The sequence below is a fragment of the Lepidochelys kempii genome, chromosome 5 (assembly GCF_965140265.1).
Source record: "Lepidochelys kempii isolate rLepKem1 chromosome 5, rLepKem1.hap2, whole genome shotgun sequence".
NCBI classification, from domain to species: Eukaryota; Metazoa; Chordata; order Testudines; family Cheloniidae; genus Lepidochelys; species Lepidochelys kempii.
Window position 1 is genome coordinate 135,490,348 of NC_133260.1, and position 13,341 is coordinate 135,503,688.

The 13,341-nt window shown below is 43.2% G+C and overlaps 1 protein-coding gene across 2 annotated transcripts in view; it reads right to left on the minus strand.

Annotated features, from left to right (window-relative positions):
* Positions 1-6,130: 6,130 nt before the first annotated feature.
* SMU1 (SMU1 DNA replication regulator and spliceosomal factor) overlaps positions 6,131-13,341 on the minus strand; it is a 29,465-nt gene continuing 22,254 nt past the window's right edge. Inside the window, exons 9-12 of one of the 2 annotated variants that reach the window (XM_073346027.1) lie at positions 12,946-13,072; positions 9,836-10,003; positions 9,404-9,556; positions 6,131-6,536 (exon numbers count right to left, since the gene is read on the minus strand). In XM_073346027.1, the coding sequence (XP_073202128.1) occupies positions 6,438-6,536; positions 9,404-9,556; positions 9,836-10,003; positions 12,946-13,072 (547 nt within the window). In that variant the 3' untranslated portion in view covers positions 6,131-6,437. The remainder of the gene's footprint in view (positions 6,537-9,403; positions 9,557-9,835; positions 10,004-12,945; positions 13,073-13,341) is intronic. The other variant, XM_073346028.1, reaches the window with a different exon arrangement.

Below are 13,341 nucleotides of genomic sequence, written 5' to 3' on the forward strand. Positions count from 1 at the left end.
CCTCCATAGGTGAATCTAAAGGTGGTGGTTTTGCTCCACAGCTCTTTCTCCTGTAAGAGATGGTGTATTAATCACTCGTTGGCTTAACTACATATTTCACAGGAACATATTCCTCTTTAATGCCCTCTGGTAAGGGGAAAAGTTCAGTGCAATGATACATTTGCTGTTTAGTAGCTTAGTTTAAAAACTAAACCCCACTTTTTCAGTCTAGGACAAAGTTTGGGAGGCCAGAGACTTAAATTTTTCTACACAACTTTTCTCCCAGGATTTCCTTTGTGACCATGGGTAACTCAGCCTAAGTGTACAGAATAAGAGACTTGATTTTTTTTTGTAATGTTCCTTGAGCTTCTCAGAGGGACTCTGTAGAAAGGCAAATATTTAAAATTAAAGCTCCAGGCACTACCTGTCTGATGAAAAATGGCAGGTGTATTTTTTGCTGATCTCTAGCTGAGTGTTTCCCAGGGAAAATTTTTTTCCACTTAAGCTGTTCACTTTGCATATTCTATGCATTCCTTCCTTCCTTTTGCATCACCAGCAATACAATATTCTGCAGCTCCAATTCCAGCCACAGTCAAACCTGCCAAACTACTTGTTCATACACACAAGTGAGGGCAGCCTTCTGACTCACCTGTGGGAATGTGACGAACAATTCTGTTGATGCAGGAGACGGAACGGAATCAATTTCCTTCCTCATGGCTGCAGCATTTCAAGGAATAAAAATTTATCATAGAAGCTAGGATATAGTGTTTCGACTACACACAGGACACTTACAAAGTTACAAGTTTAGTCACTTCTGCTTCGTAACCTAGTGAAGCAGTGTTAAGAGAGGGGTGGGTACTTGAAACCTCTTCGGGAGAGTAATGAGTCACCGTGTGACCCTAAACTAGTGTTCTGTTTTCCCCAAACTGCCTGAAAATATCCAGCTATCCTCTCCATAATCCATGCTAATCTCCAGTTGTGCCCACATTTGCAGTTTCCTTCAGTGTTTTAATCCCCTACATTTGAGAGCCTAGAACTGCAGCAGCTGTCCATCTCTGCTTTGTGATGAGTGAATTCCTTCCCCACCCATCAAATTTGCTGTCTTTTATGAGAGAAGATAATGGGTCCAAGTCTCCAGCCTTTACACGTTACAGCCTCTTTTTCAATTATTACAGTAAACTCAAACCCTTCGGAGCCCTCCTCAACTTTCTCTCTACTTGACTATCAAGCTCCCTTACTGTGCAAGCTATTCCTATTGCTACGACTTCCTATTAACTCTGTTCCCTGGCAACTGGAGCTGATGAGGTCTGCTGGCTAAATCATGGGACTGGACTTCAGGAGAGTTCAAGTCCCAGCTCTACCACTGATCACCTGTGGGACCTTGGGTAAGTCAGTTCCTACTTGCTTCCCCTTCCAGCTTGTTCCTGTTGCTTCTATTTAGATCATAAGCTCTTTGGAGCATGGACTGCATGGTTTTTGTACTGCACCTAGTAGTATGGACAGCCCCATTCTTAGCTGCCGTAACTGCTCTAAATAATGTCACCAGTGATTTCCTTTTGGCCAAATGTAAGGGCCTGCTCTCCTTTCTACACACTGCCACTTTTAGTACAGTTGATCACTCTGTAGGCTTTTGCAATTCCACGTGCACTCGGTGTTCTCCTACCCTCAATCACTCATTCAGTGTTTTGTGCTTCTGTTCTTTCTCAGGGTTCTGGGCCCTTCTCTTCCTGGACTACTTGCATCAGCATAGACGGCTTTCCCCTGTCTGTTCGCACATCTGTTTTTTGACACCCAAAGCTGGTTGTCTTGCTGCTTGCATTACAAAGATGAATGGAAGGTCCTGGTCACCCTTCGCTAGACTCGTTCACTATTTGAGATACTTTTAGCCAGGGCCGGCTCCAGACACCAGCGTTCCAAGCAGGTGCTTGGGCCGGCCCTGTGAAAGGGGCGGCAGTCCGTGCGCCATTGGGGCGGCACTCGCCTTTCCACGGCAACTCGGGCGGCAAAAATGGTAGAGCCGGCCCTGCTTTTAGCATGTCCCTTTATGAGCTGAAATAATCCCAGTTTTTCCAATTGCTTTTCAGAGGAGAGATTTTTCTCCAGTACAAATGTTCTCAATCTGAGGAGCCCGCTCTTTGTGCTCCAAAGGGTCAGAGACCCCATCACTTTTTCTCTTGTCATTTAAAAATAATTTTCTAGCCCTTATAGTTGCAGAGAACTTTGAAAATATGAACAATTGAAGTGGTGCCTGTCTACCATTACAGAGCGCCTGAAAACAGCACTGAAGGATGTGACCCACCCCTTCGTCACAGTCAAGGGCCTGGAGCCTCTGCCATTCAACAGCCATAGAAATTGGCATTTTTTTCCCCCATGATGCCACAGCAATCAGCAATTCACCATGGAATGTGCCACTTTGATACAAACTTGGTGTTTTGTTTTTTTTTGTCTCCCTTCTGGGCCCGGCCTGCATCTGCCTCTTCATTTATAGGTTTCCCCTGCACGGGGAGTTAACTGGATCACCGCACATGCTCCCTGCCCTGGTCCATAGAACCAGGCAGCAGGGCAGTCACAGCCATCCCTTCTATGGATCTTTCAGCTGCAGCCTGAATTTGCTTTCTAGCACTCATTGCAAAGCACTTCTGTAACACTTTGTACCTCAGGGGAACACCCAGCATCCCCATGTTCATCCTTGTAAAATGATTGTGTGGTATCCAGTGTCTTCAGAAGGCCCATGATGCCCTGAGATTGTTGTTATAGTAATTGTTACAGCAATGTTTTATAGGTTGTAATTTCATTGGATAGTTATGAGGCTGAAAATGTGTCTTCACGGCTTAAAATAAGCCCAGGCAAAAACACTCCAAAAGCAGGGAGGCAGTTCACACCTCATCAGGGCAGGTACGGGACAAACCCAGCCCAGCTTCCCAGGAACAAAGGACGCTGGCCTAGGCAGCAACAAAGGATCTGTTGGACTCCTGAGTGAGTCACCCCCTTCCTTTGGTCAGTTTGGGACTGCAATGAGGGGGTGGGAGGTACAAAGCCAAGAGGGAAGAAAGAACATGATAAAGAGAGACATTTGCCATGCTCTTCCTCTCTCTTCCACCTACTGTACATCTACAGTCACCATTCCCACCGAGTGACTGAAGCAGCTGATCGAAGGGGAGAGCCTAGCTGAAGGGCAACCAGCCAGTGGTGAGAAGCATTTGTTTGTAAGGGCACCAAAAGTGTTAAGATCAGCTTTGAACACATTTTTGTTTTTATTTCATTTGACAAATCCAACTTCTTGTGCTTAGATTTTAGGTGATTATAAGTCAATCTTTGCAGTGAATAAATCTGTTTGTTTGTTCTACTGAAGCAGTGTATTTGGTTTTTGAAGTGTGTCAGAGACTCGCCTTGGGCCTGGTACATCGCAATTTCTTCAGAAAAAGAACAGTAGTGATAATCAAGATGACCCATTTACACAGTTGACAAGAAGGTGTGAGGATACTTAACATGGGGAAATAGATTCAATATGTGTAATGACCCAGCCACTCCCAGTCTCTGTTCAAACCCAAGTTAATGGTGTCTAGTTTGCCTATTAATTCAAGCTCAGCAGTTTCTCCTCGGAGTCTTTTTGAAGCTTTTTCTGTTGCAAAATTGCTACCCTTAAATCTTTTACTGAATGGCCAGAGAGGATGAAGTGTTCTCCTACTGGTTTTTGAATGTTATGATTTCTGGTGTCAGATGTGTGTCCATTTATTCTTTTGCTTAGACTGTCCGGTCTGGCCAATGTACATGGCAGAGGGGCATTGCTGGCTCATGATGGCATCTATCACACTGGTAGATGTGCAGGTGAACGAGCCCCTGATGGCGTGGCTGGTGTGATTAGGCCCCATGATGGTGTCACTTAAACAAATATGTGGACAGAGCTGGCATCAGGCTTTGTTGCAAGGATAGGTTCCTGGGTTAGTGTTTTTGTTGTGTGGCTGCTGGTATTTGCTTCAGGTTGGGGGGCTGTCTATAAGTGAGGACTGGCCTGTCTCCCAGTTTGTATGGCAACTTCCACCTTCTCTGTGTGTGTGTGTGTACATATATATTCCATTCTATGCATCTGATGAAGTGGGCTGTAGCCCCCAAAAGCTTATGCTCTAAATTTGTTAGTCTCTAAGGTGCCACAATTACTCCTTTTCTTTTGGCAGATACAGACTAACACAGCTTCTACTCTGAAACCTGCAATTTCTTTGTTAAATTGACAAACTCATATAAGCTTGCAGTATCCAGCGGGCATAACTGGACACTGGAAGATGGAGGTTCCTAGGGTTGTGTCTGGGACCAGAGATATTGGCTGCTGGCATTAGGTTGCACAATCCAAGGAGTGGCTTACATGCCAGAGGCTGTGCGTGAACAGCCCAGGAGTGAGGGTTCTCACAGCAGAGCAGGGTCAGGCTGGCTCCCAGAGTCAAGGATTGGAGTGACCTAGCAGATCACCGGTCTGGCTAACAGCAGAAGAGAGTGTCACTCTTCTATGGATCTTTCACCTGCAGCCTGGATTTCCTTTCCAGCACTCACTGCAAAGCACCCCCTCCAATTCCTTGTCAGCTACTACAGTAATCCAGAGGGGCTGTGGCAGTAACTGGCCCAAGATTCAGCTACAGCCACAGCCAGTAAAAGGAGGTACCACTGAGCCACTTGGAGATCAAGCATCCATCTTTGCCAAAGAACTCAATGAATTCTTCAAGGAAAAGCTGATGGTTTTACAAACCCAGGAGATTTTTTTATTACATAGCAATCAAGACAAGCTCCGGGGAGAACCACTGTCCTAATCACTCCTCTAATTCTCAAAAAGAAAAGGAGTACTTGTGGCACCTTAGAGACTAACCAATTTATTTGAGCATGAGCTTTCGTGAGCTACAGCTCACTTCATTGGATGCATACCGTGGAAACTGCAGAAGACATTATATACACACAGAGACTGTGAAACAATACCCCCTCCCACCCCACTGTCCTGCTGGTAATAGCTTATCTAAAGTGATCATCAAGGTGGGCCATTTCCAGCACAAATCCAGGTTTTCTCACCCTCCACCCCCCCCACACAAATTCACTCTCCTGCTGGTGATAGCCCATCCAAAGTGATCACTCTCTTCACAATGTGTATGATAATCAAGGTGGCCCATTTCCTGCACAAATCCAGGTTCTCTCACCCCCCTCCCAAAAACCACACACACAAACTCACTATCCTGCTGGTAATAGCTCATCTAAAGTGACCACTCTCCCTACAATGTGCATGATAATCAAGGTGGGCCATTTCCAGCACAAATCCAGGTTTTTCTCACCCCCCCCACCCCCATACACACACAAACTCACTCTCCTGCTGGTAATAGCTCATCCAAACTGACCACTTGATCACTTTAGATAAGCTATTACCAGCAGGACAGTGGGGTGGGAGGAGGTATTGTTTCGTATTCTCTGTGTATATATAAAGTCTGCTGCAGTTTCCACGATATGCATCTGATGAAGTGAGCTGTAGCTCACGAAAGCTCATGCTCAAATAAATTGGTTAGTCTCTAAGGTGCCACAAGTACTCCTTTTCTTTTTGCGAATACAGACTAACACGGCTGTTCCTCTGAAACCTGTCATTGCAGAGTTAGTTTGAAGTAGAACTTGAGCCTGACCCATACACAAATCTCTAGCTTGAATTAAGCAGTGCTTTAAGCTCAGACTGGCAGGGGAGAGGAGGAGAAGGGCAGGGGTGTGTAAAGCTGGATTGCTGCTAGACCTAGTAATACAGTAGGGGGACAGCTGGAAGTAATTTATTAAAGATGCACACAGAAGCCTGTACTGATCCTTTCTTCAGGGTGGCTTCAAGCTGTTTTCTAAGGTAGTCAAAATGCAGTTATGCACCTCTCTGCTAGCCGCAAAGCCCCCACGTGCAACTTCTTGTCATGTAAGCCATCTGTGGGTGGTTCTGCTGCACAGAAGCCAGAAGGATACTTTGTTAAATGAGACAGTTAATATAAATGCAACAGAAAACCCCACTGTATTAGAATACTTCTGTCCTGAAAAAGCAAGGCAGCTTAGGATCAACAAAATCCACCTTTGCTAAGGTGGAGACTCTCTCTTCTTGTTTATTCCAATCTCAGTCCCTGAAAGAAAGAAAGGAGCCATCTGCTACACATTTTAGAAAGTCAATCATTTATAAATTGATGGTGGTTTTTCCATCTATAAACAGCACAAAGGAAAAGCACAGACTTCACAAGACAGAATAATGGCTTCTACAGCAATTAACCTGCTTTAGCTACCCAGATACAGGGTTAATGAAAGTGTTCTATTCACTGACACTGTACAGCTAATTTAGAACAAGTACTGAAAAACAGTTCTGGGCTCCTGAACTGAAAATTATACTCAGCATATTTGGACTTATAAAACCATGAACACAACAGCCCTTCATTTAAGAAGCATTCTCCAAAGCTAGTTAAAAACAGTTATGGTTTCCAGAGTTTCAAGAGGCCATCTTCACTGTAGGTAGCGATCAAGTTCTGATGGGGATGGTGAGCGATGCCAATTACATCCTTTTCATGAACCTACAGGATGAAAGGGAAAAAAATTGATGCAAGTCTTCTCTGCACATCACCTCAAACCAAATAATATTCTCAGGCAAAAGCAACAGTAAGATGAGTAAGGTTCAGAGCACATGTCAGTAATTTAGGGCCAAGCAATGCAGGAAGTGTGGCTATGCCAATGAGACCCTACCCCACATCTTGTGTAGCTGCAAGCTCCATTCCAGACCCGTGACAGGCAGCTGTGACACAACACCATCCAAGACTGCCTAGTCAGATCCACCCCACCACCTCTGGGGAAGGTGGACGTGAACTTCACCATCCCTGGAACGGACAGCCAACTCAATTACTGAGGGACAATCTACACTCATTGCTATATTTGCTTTCCACAACCAACTCTTAGTATAAACATTTATGAGTGATGTACCTGAACATTTGGATGTTAATATCTAAACTGTATCATTGAATTTATTAGCTTAAATTTGGGTTATTGCAGATTATGTACTACATATATTTTATGAGTTTTAAACCAAACTTTGTACTTTTGGATAATTTATGCACTATACCCAGATGTACAGACACTCTTTCCTTAACCTGTGTATTATAGGATTTTAACATTAGCTTTAATAATAATTTTTAAATCTATTCTTCTGTTGGTGCGCTTATAACTATTCATGGCAGCACGGTGCTTATAGCAACTATCATTTATTAATCCTTTGTAAACTATTTATAAATTGAACCTTAATATAAATTGTAACCTCTGGGTTTATAAGGCTTGTCTGGGGGACCATTACACCATTCCTAGAATGTATTTTACGCTACATTACATGTACTCTCAACTTTAAGTCCATCTTATTGTATTTGCTGGAAATTTTAAAAAAAGTTACTATGCATCCAAAAATAGTTTCTTAAAATGCACAATATTTCAGTGTGTCTGGAAAGTCTGAGGAATCCAAATCATTTCATTATTAAAGATCAAGATCATTCTGGACAAAAATGGTCTGATGCTGAAGTAGCTCAATTTCTTTAGCTCATCCAAGAGAAGGTTATGAGATGACTTGATCATGGTTTAGAAGCATCTCTATGAGGAGATCTGACAGTAGAGGAGTAACAGCAGACGGGAAGCTGAAGCAGGACACATTCAAACAGGAACTGAAGCACAATTTGTGTTGGAGGTAACCGTGAGGGTAACTAACCAGTGGAGCAGTTTAGCTGGGTGTGAGGGCCTCTCCGAATCAAGACTGGATCTTTTTAAGACAGTTACTCTAGATCAACCAGAAATGAAAGGCTTGGTGCAGGAATCACTTGGTACAATTCTCTAGCCTGTGTTACGCAGGTGATCAAACTGGAGGATCTTAATGGTTCCTTCTGACTTTAGACTCTATGACTGTGGCTCTTTTTCCAGAGCTGTATAAACATGATCCTGTAATGTGATATGGTGAAGGCCATGCTGAGGAATGGTCCTGCTCTGTTCTGCCACAGCTTGTGCCCTGTGCCTAGTCTCAAGGACCCGAGACCCCTTTCTCTCATTGGGCCTGATTCCCCCTCTCCACTCCATGTGTGGCTCTGGAGCAGCTAGTGCTCTCTGGTTTACATCTGAGCACCCACCCGCAAGAGCCGTTCTATGGAAGTCAGCCACTCAGAATGCAAAGTGGAAGAGTCACATCCCTAATGTTTTAACCTGAAGGGAAAGTGTGCCCCACAAAGGGTAACACAAGTGTGTGTACTCCCACTAACTTGGGGAAAGTGCAGGGTTAAATCACAGTATACAATCACAACTACTTCACAAATCCTTTACGGAGTACATGGCTACGTTCTAGCTAACGTTATCTATTGTTATTTTTAAAACGCATTTTTCTCAAAATAACCCGTACCTTTAGCTGAGTACTCAGGACCAACCCTATAACCACCACCTGAGGGTGCTTGTCAGAGGAGCACAGTAACTCCTCGCTTAACACTGTAGTTATGTTCCTGAAAAATGCTACTTTAAGCAATGTTAAGTGAATCCAGTTCCCCCATAAGAATTAATGTAAAGGGGGGAGGGGGGCAGAGGGTTGAAGCTTGGTTGAGGTGGTAGAGTCAGAGAGTGGAAGAGGGTGGGATATTTCCCAGGGAATGCCTTGCTGCTAAATGATGAACTAGCACTCAGCTGAGCCCTCAAGGGTTAACATGTTGTTAAGGTAGCCACACACTCTACAAGGCAGCACAAATGGAGGGAGGAGACACAGCATGGCAGACACAGACACACACTGCCTCTTTAAGTATGCTGACCCCACTCTGAGTACACTGCCTTTTTAAGTAGATCAACAAGTTGAGACAGCAGCTGCTGCCAGCAAGCTCCCTCCATCCTGAGCCCTGTCGTTTCCCGCCCCTGCTCTGTGGAGATGGGGTACAGAAGCGGAGGGAGGGAGACACCCTGACATTAGCACCCCTCTTCCCTGCCCTCTACACAGCAAGCAGCAGGCTCTGGGGAGCAGCTCCAAGGCAGAGGGCAGGAGCAACACATGGCAGTGGGGGGGGAGGGACAGCTGAATTGCTAAGCAATTGATAGCCTGCTCGGCAGCTGGCACATGGGGAGCTGATGGGGGGGCTGCCAGCCCACCCTGGCTCCAAGCCCCCACCAGCTCCAGCGGGCTGCTCTTCCTGCAAGCAGCGGACAAAGCAGGCGGCTGCCAAACCACATTATCAGGGAGCATTGGCTCAACTTCCAACGAGCCTGTTCTCTGACTGATCAGCAACGTAACAACGAAACAAAGTTAATCGGGACGACGTTAAGTGAGGTGTTACTGTAAGGTCACTATGGAATTTATGTTTGCATGAATATTCTAGAACTGATAAGAACACAGATTCTATTCATGTTTACTTTCAAATAGCTTGTGTTAAGTACTCACGGTCAGAGTTCTCTCCAGCTTGCCAGTCACTGTGCTGAAACAGTACAGCACAAAGTCTTCACCCACGCAGTAGATCCACTCGCCACGTGGTGAAAGGGCACAGCAAACAAAGTCACCTCCTTCTCTCTTACCAGAGCTGAAGCTTCTTACAATCTATAAAACCCAAAGAAAGGTTCACTGGATTCACATGTGGCAGCTACAACGCGACTAACAAGGTTAGCTTCTATTAGATACTGGGGTCATGAATTTAGTTGCCTAACTAATCAGCCTGATTTTCAGAAGGGCAGGGTACCCAGCAGTTACTACTGAAAAGAGATCAGGATTTCACCCACTACACTGCTTGGAAGGGTCACAAATCTCATCCTGATTTCAATACTTGTTAAGCTCTTTCCTAGCTGCTTCAAAGGGACACGCCTGGAATCACATACATACTTGTCCTTGCATGTTCATGATGACCACTGTGTTTGATCTGTTGCAAACGACAAAGTGTTCTGGATTTTTAGGCAGCAGAACCACGCTATTCACGGTGATGTCTGTTCCTGCAGTGCTGCCAAGAGATTTGAAGGTGTTGGAGCACTCGGTTGTCTTCATATTCCATATCTATTGAGCAGAATACAAAGTGGAAGCACTTTATGATCAGGCACATTTCTGCATTTTAATTAAAAAGACACCACATTTTTGGAGGAGATGCTATGGACGTAGCTTTCACCATTTAAAAAATATCTATTGAAACGAGAGGAAAAAGAGTAACGAACACCAAAAATGATAATTTAGTAAGTTCACAGATTTTAAGGCCAGAAAAGACCATTATGATCATCTAGGCCAACTGCCTGTATAGCAGTGGCCTGAAAATTTTACCCAGCAATTCCTGAATCAAGCCTAATAACTACTGGGTGAGCAAGAACAGGTTTATTTAGAAAGATATCCAAATATGAAGGTTACTTACCTGTAGCCAAGGTTCTTTGAGATGGACTCTGAATAGCCCCACTCATGGGGTGCTCTGACCAGTGCAGCCTGAATGGTAAAATCCTACTAATGGCAGTAGCTGGCACATCCACATACCTCCCTTGCCCCCTTCCCTGAACTCCGGACATTCTAGGGCCAGGGTTCGAAAGGAGAGAGTGGCACTCTATTGCCTCAGTTCCAACCCCAAGCCCTCTGGTAAGCAGGGCTGACTCCTAGGGAGGGGGGGAGTGTCAATATGCAGAGTCTATCTTGAAGAATATCAGTTATAGGTAAAAAGAAAAGGAGTACTTGTGGCACCTTAGAGACTAACAAATTTATTTGAGCATAAGCTTTCGTGAGCTACAGCTCACTTCATCGGATGCATACAGTGAAAAATATAATGGGGAGATTTTATATACACAGAGAACATGAAACAATGGGTGTTACCATACACACTGTAACGAGAGTGATCAGGAAAGGTGAGCTATTACCAGCAGGAGAGGAACCTTCATTTCTTCCTTTAAGCATCCTCTGCATATTCCCACTCACGAGATAGATTAATAAGCAGTACTCTGACCGAGGACGGTGGGACTTGGGAGTTCTTGTCAAATAAGAAGTGCAGGACTGCCCTACCAAACTTTCCATCTGATCTTGATTTCAAATCTGAAGTATAATATTTAGTAAAGGTGTGGACAGAACTCCAGGCTGCAGCTCTACATATCTCTACCAGAGGAATACATCCAAAGAAAGCCATATAAGCTGCCTTTGATCTATTTGAAAGTTCTGATGCCCTATTTGAAAGTTCTGATGCCCTGAGGAATGGATAATCTTTTCAATTTATAAATTTCATAAATACCTAACTCATCTAGAAAGTCTGTTCAGAAATAGCTTTTCCCTTGTTTTTTGGTCCATAAGTTAGAAACAGCCTTTAAGACTGTCTAAACTATTTAGTCTTGTCGAAATAAAATCATAACACTCTCCTTGCATCTAACATGTAATTTAGTTTCCCCATTATGAGTATGGGGCTTTGGGTAAAATTATAGGAGTACTTGTGGCACCTTAGAGACTAACAAATTTATTTGAGCATAAGCTTTCGTGGGCTACAGCCCACTTCCTCAGATGCACAGAATGGAACATATAGTAGGAAGATATATATACACATACAGAGAACATGAAAAGGTGGAAGTTGCCACACCAACTGTAAGAGGCTAATTAATTAAGATGAGCTATTATCAGCAGGAGAAAAAACAACTTTTGTAGTGATAATCAAGCTGGCCCATTTCAGACAGCTGACAAGAAGGTGTGAGGATACTTAACATGGGGAACTAGATTCAATTTGCGTAATGACCCAGCCACTCCCAGTCTCTATTCAAGCCCAAGTTAATGGTATCTAGTTTGAAAATTAATTCCAGTTCAGCAGTTTCTCATTGGAGTCTGTTTTTGAAGCTTTTCTATTGTAAAATTGCCACCTTTAAGTCTGTTACTGAGTGACCAGAGAGGTTGAAGTGTTCTCCTACTAAATGTTTTTGAATGTTAGGATTCCTGATTTCAGATTTGTGTCCATTTATTCTTTTGCATAGAGACTGTCCAGTTTGGCCAATGTACATGGCAGAGGGGCATTGCTGGTAAAATTATGATTGATTTATGTGGAATCAGACTATTTTTGGTAAAAACTTAGGATGAATGAGAAAAATCACTTTATCCTTATGAAACACTGAATGGTGTATCAGCCATTAATGTATGCAAGTCACTTATGCATTTCACTGCAGTGACTGTATTGAAAACACTGTTTTTACAGATAGATGAGATGAAGAACAGCTCCCCAAAGGGAGGTCTCATTAATTTTGCTAGTGCTACATTCAAATCCGAGGTGGGCACAGGAGTTCTTATTTGAGGATATAAATTATTAGGGTCTTTTAAAAACTTCTTAACCATATCATTAGGAAAATGGATTTTACCTCTACAGGTATATGATATTCTGGCAAGGCTGAGAGATTAAATTTAATTGAAGATAATGAAAGAGGTGTCTTCTTAAATACAATAAATACTCTAATATATAATTGGAGCCGTATAAGAATCCACATTATACAAGGAAATCCACGATAAAAACCTTTTCCATTCAAGAATACATCACACCCATGTGAATTCTTTTCTACAATACAACAGTACATTCTGTACTTTGAATGTCTTTCTTCTACCAAAAGTCATGCAGCCCAGAGAAGGGCCTTAAGGTCTGGATGACAGACCTTCCCTCTTTGCTGTGTCAACAAGTTCGGTCTCAGCAGCAGAGGTTCCACTAATCCTTGTGACAAGTAACCAAATCAGTTGTCTGAGCCATGTTGGTGCTATTAAAATCACCCAGCCTTGTCTTATTGTGTTTATCACTCTCTGAATGAGGGGAAATGCATACATTAGACCCTACACCACCTTGTAGAATCAAGGAATCTATATATAATGGGCCCAATGACAAAGCCTAAGCCCTGGCTATGATAAAAGTACCTTTAATGTAAATGATCTCTAAGATTAAATGCCACAGTTTGCTACAACACACAGAACAACTCCCATACATGGCTCGTAGAAGCAAGTGGCCATTTTACCTTCACTGTGCCATCAGAGGACGCACTGATAATATAGTGACCATCCTGGGTAAAAGTAGCTTCATTAACAAATGAAGAATGACCACGGAATTCCTTTAGAGTTTTTCCCGATTTTAACCCATGAATCCTGTTACAAAATTTAAAAAAACATGGTAAAAAAACAATTAATCCATCCAGGTTGTCTGTAGAGAGGTACAAGTCAGCGATGTAAAATAAAGGAAGAATTTAGTTTGCTGTCTGATGTACACAGCAAGTAATAAAATAGGCTAACACATCTGCATCTAGAATAATGGGTTTGTCATCACAAACCCCTTTCCCCAGATATTATATCTGACCATGAAAAATGTAAAGGGACATCATCAACTTGAAATCTAATCAATTTAAAAAAAGTTAGTT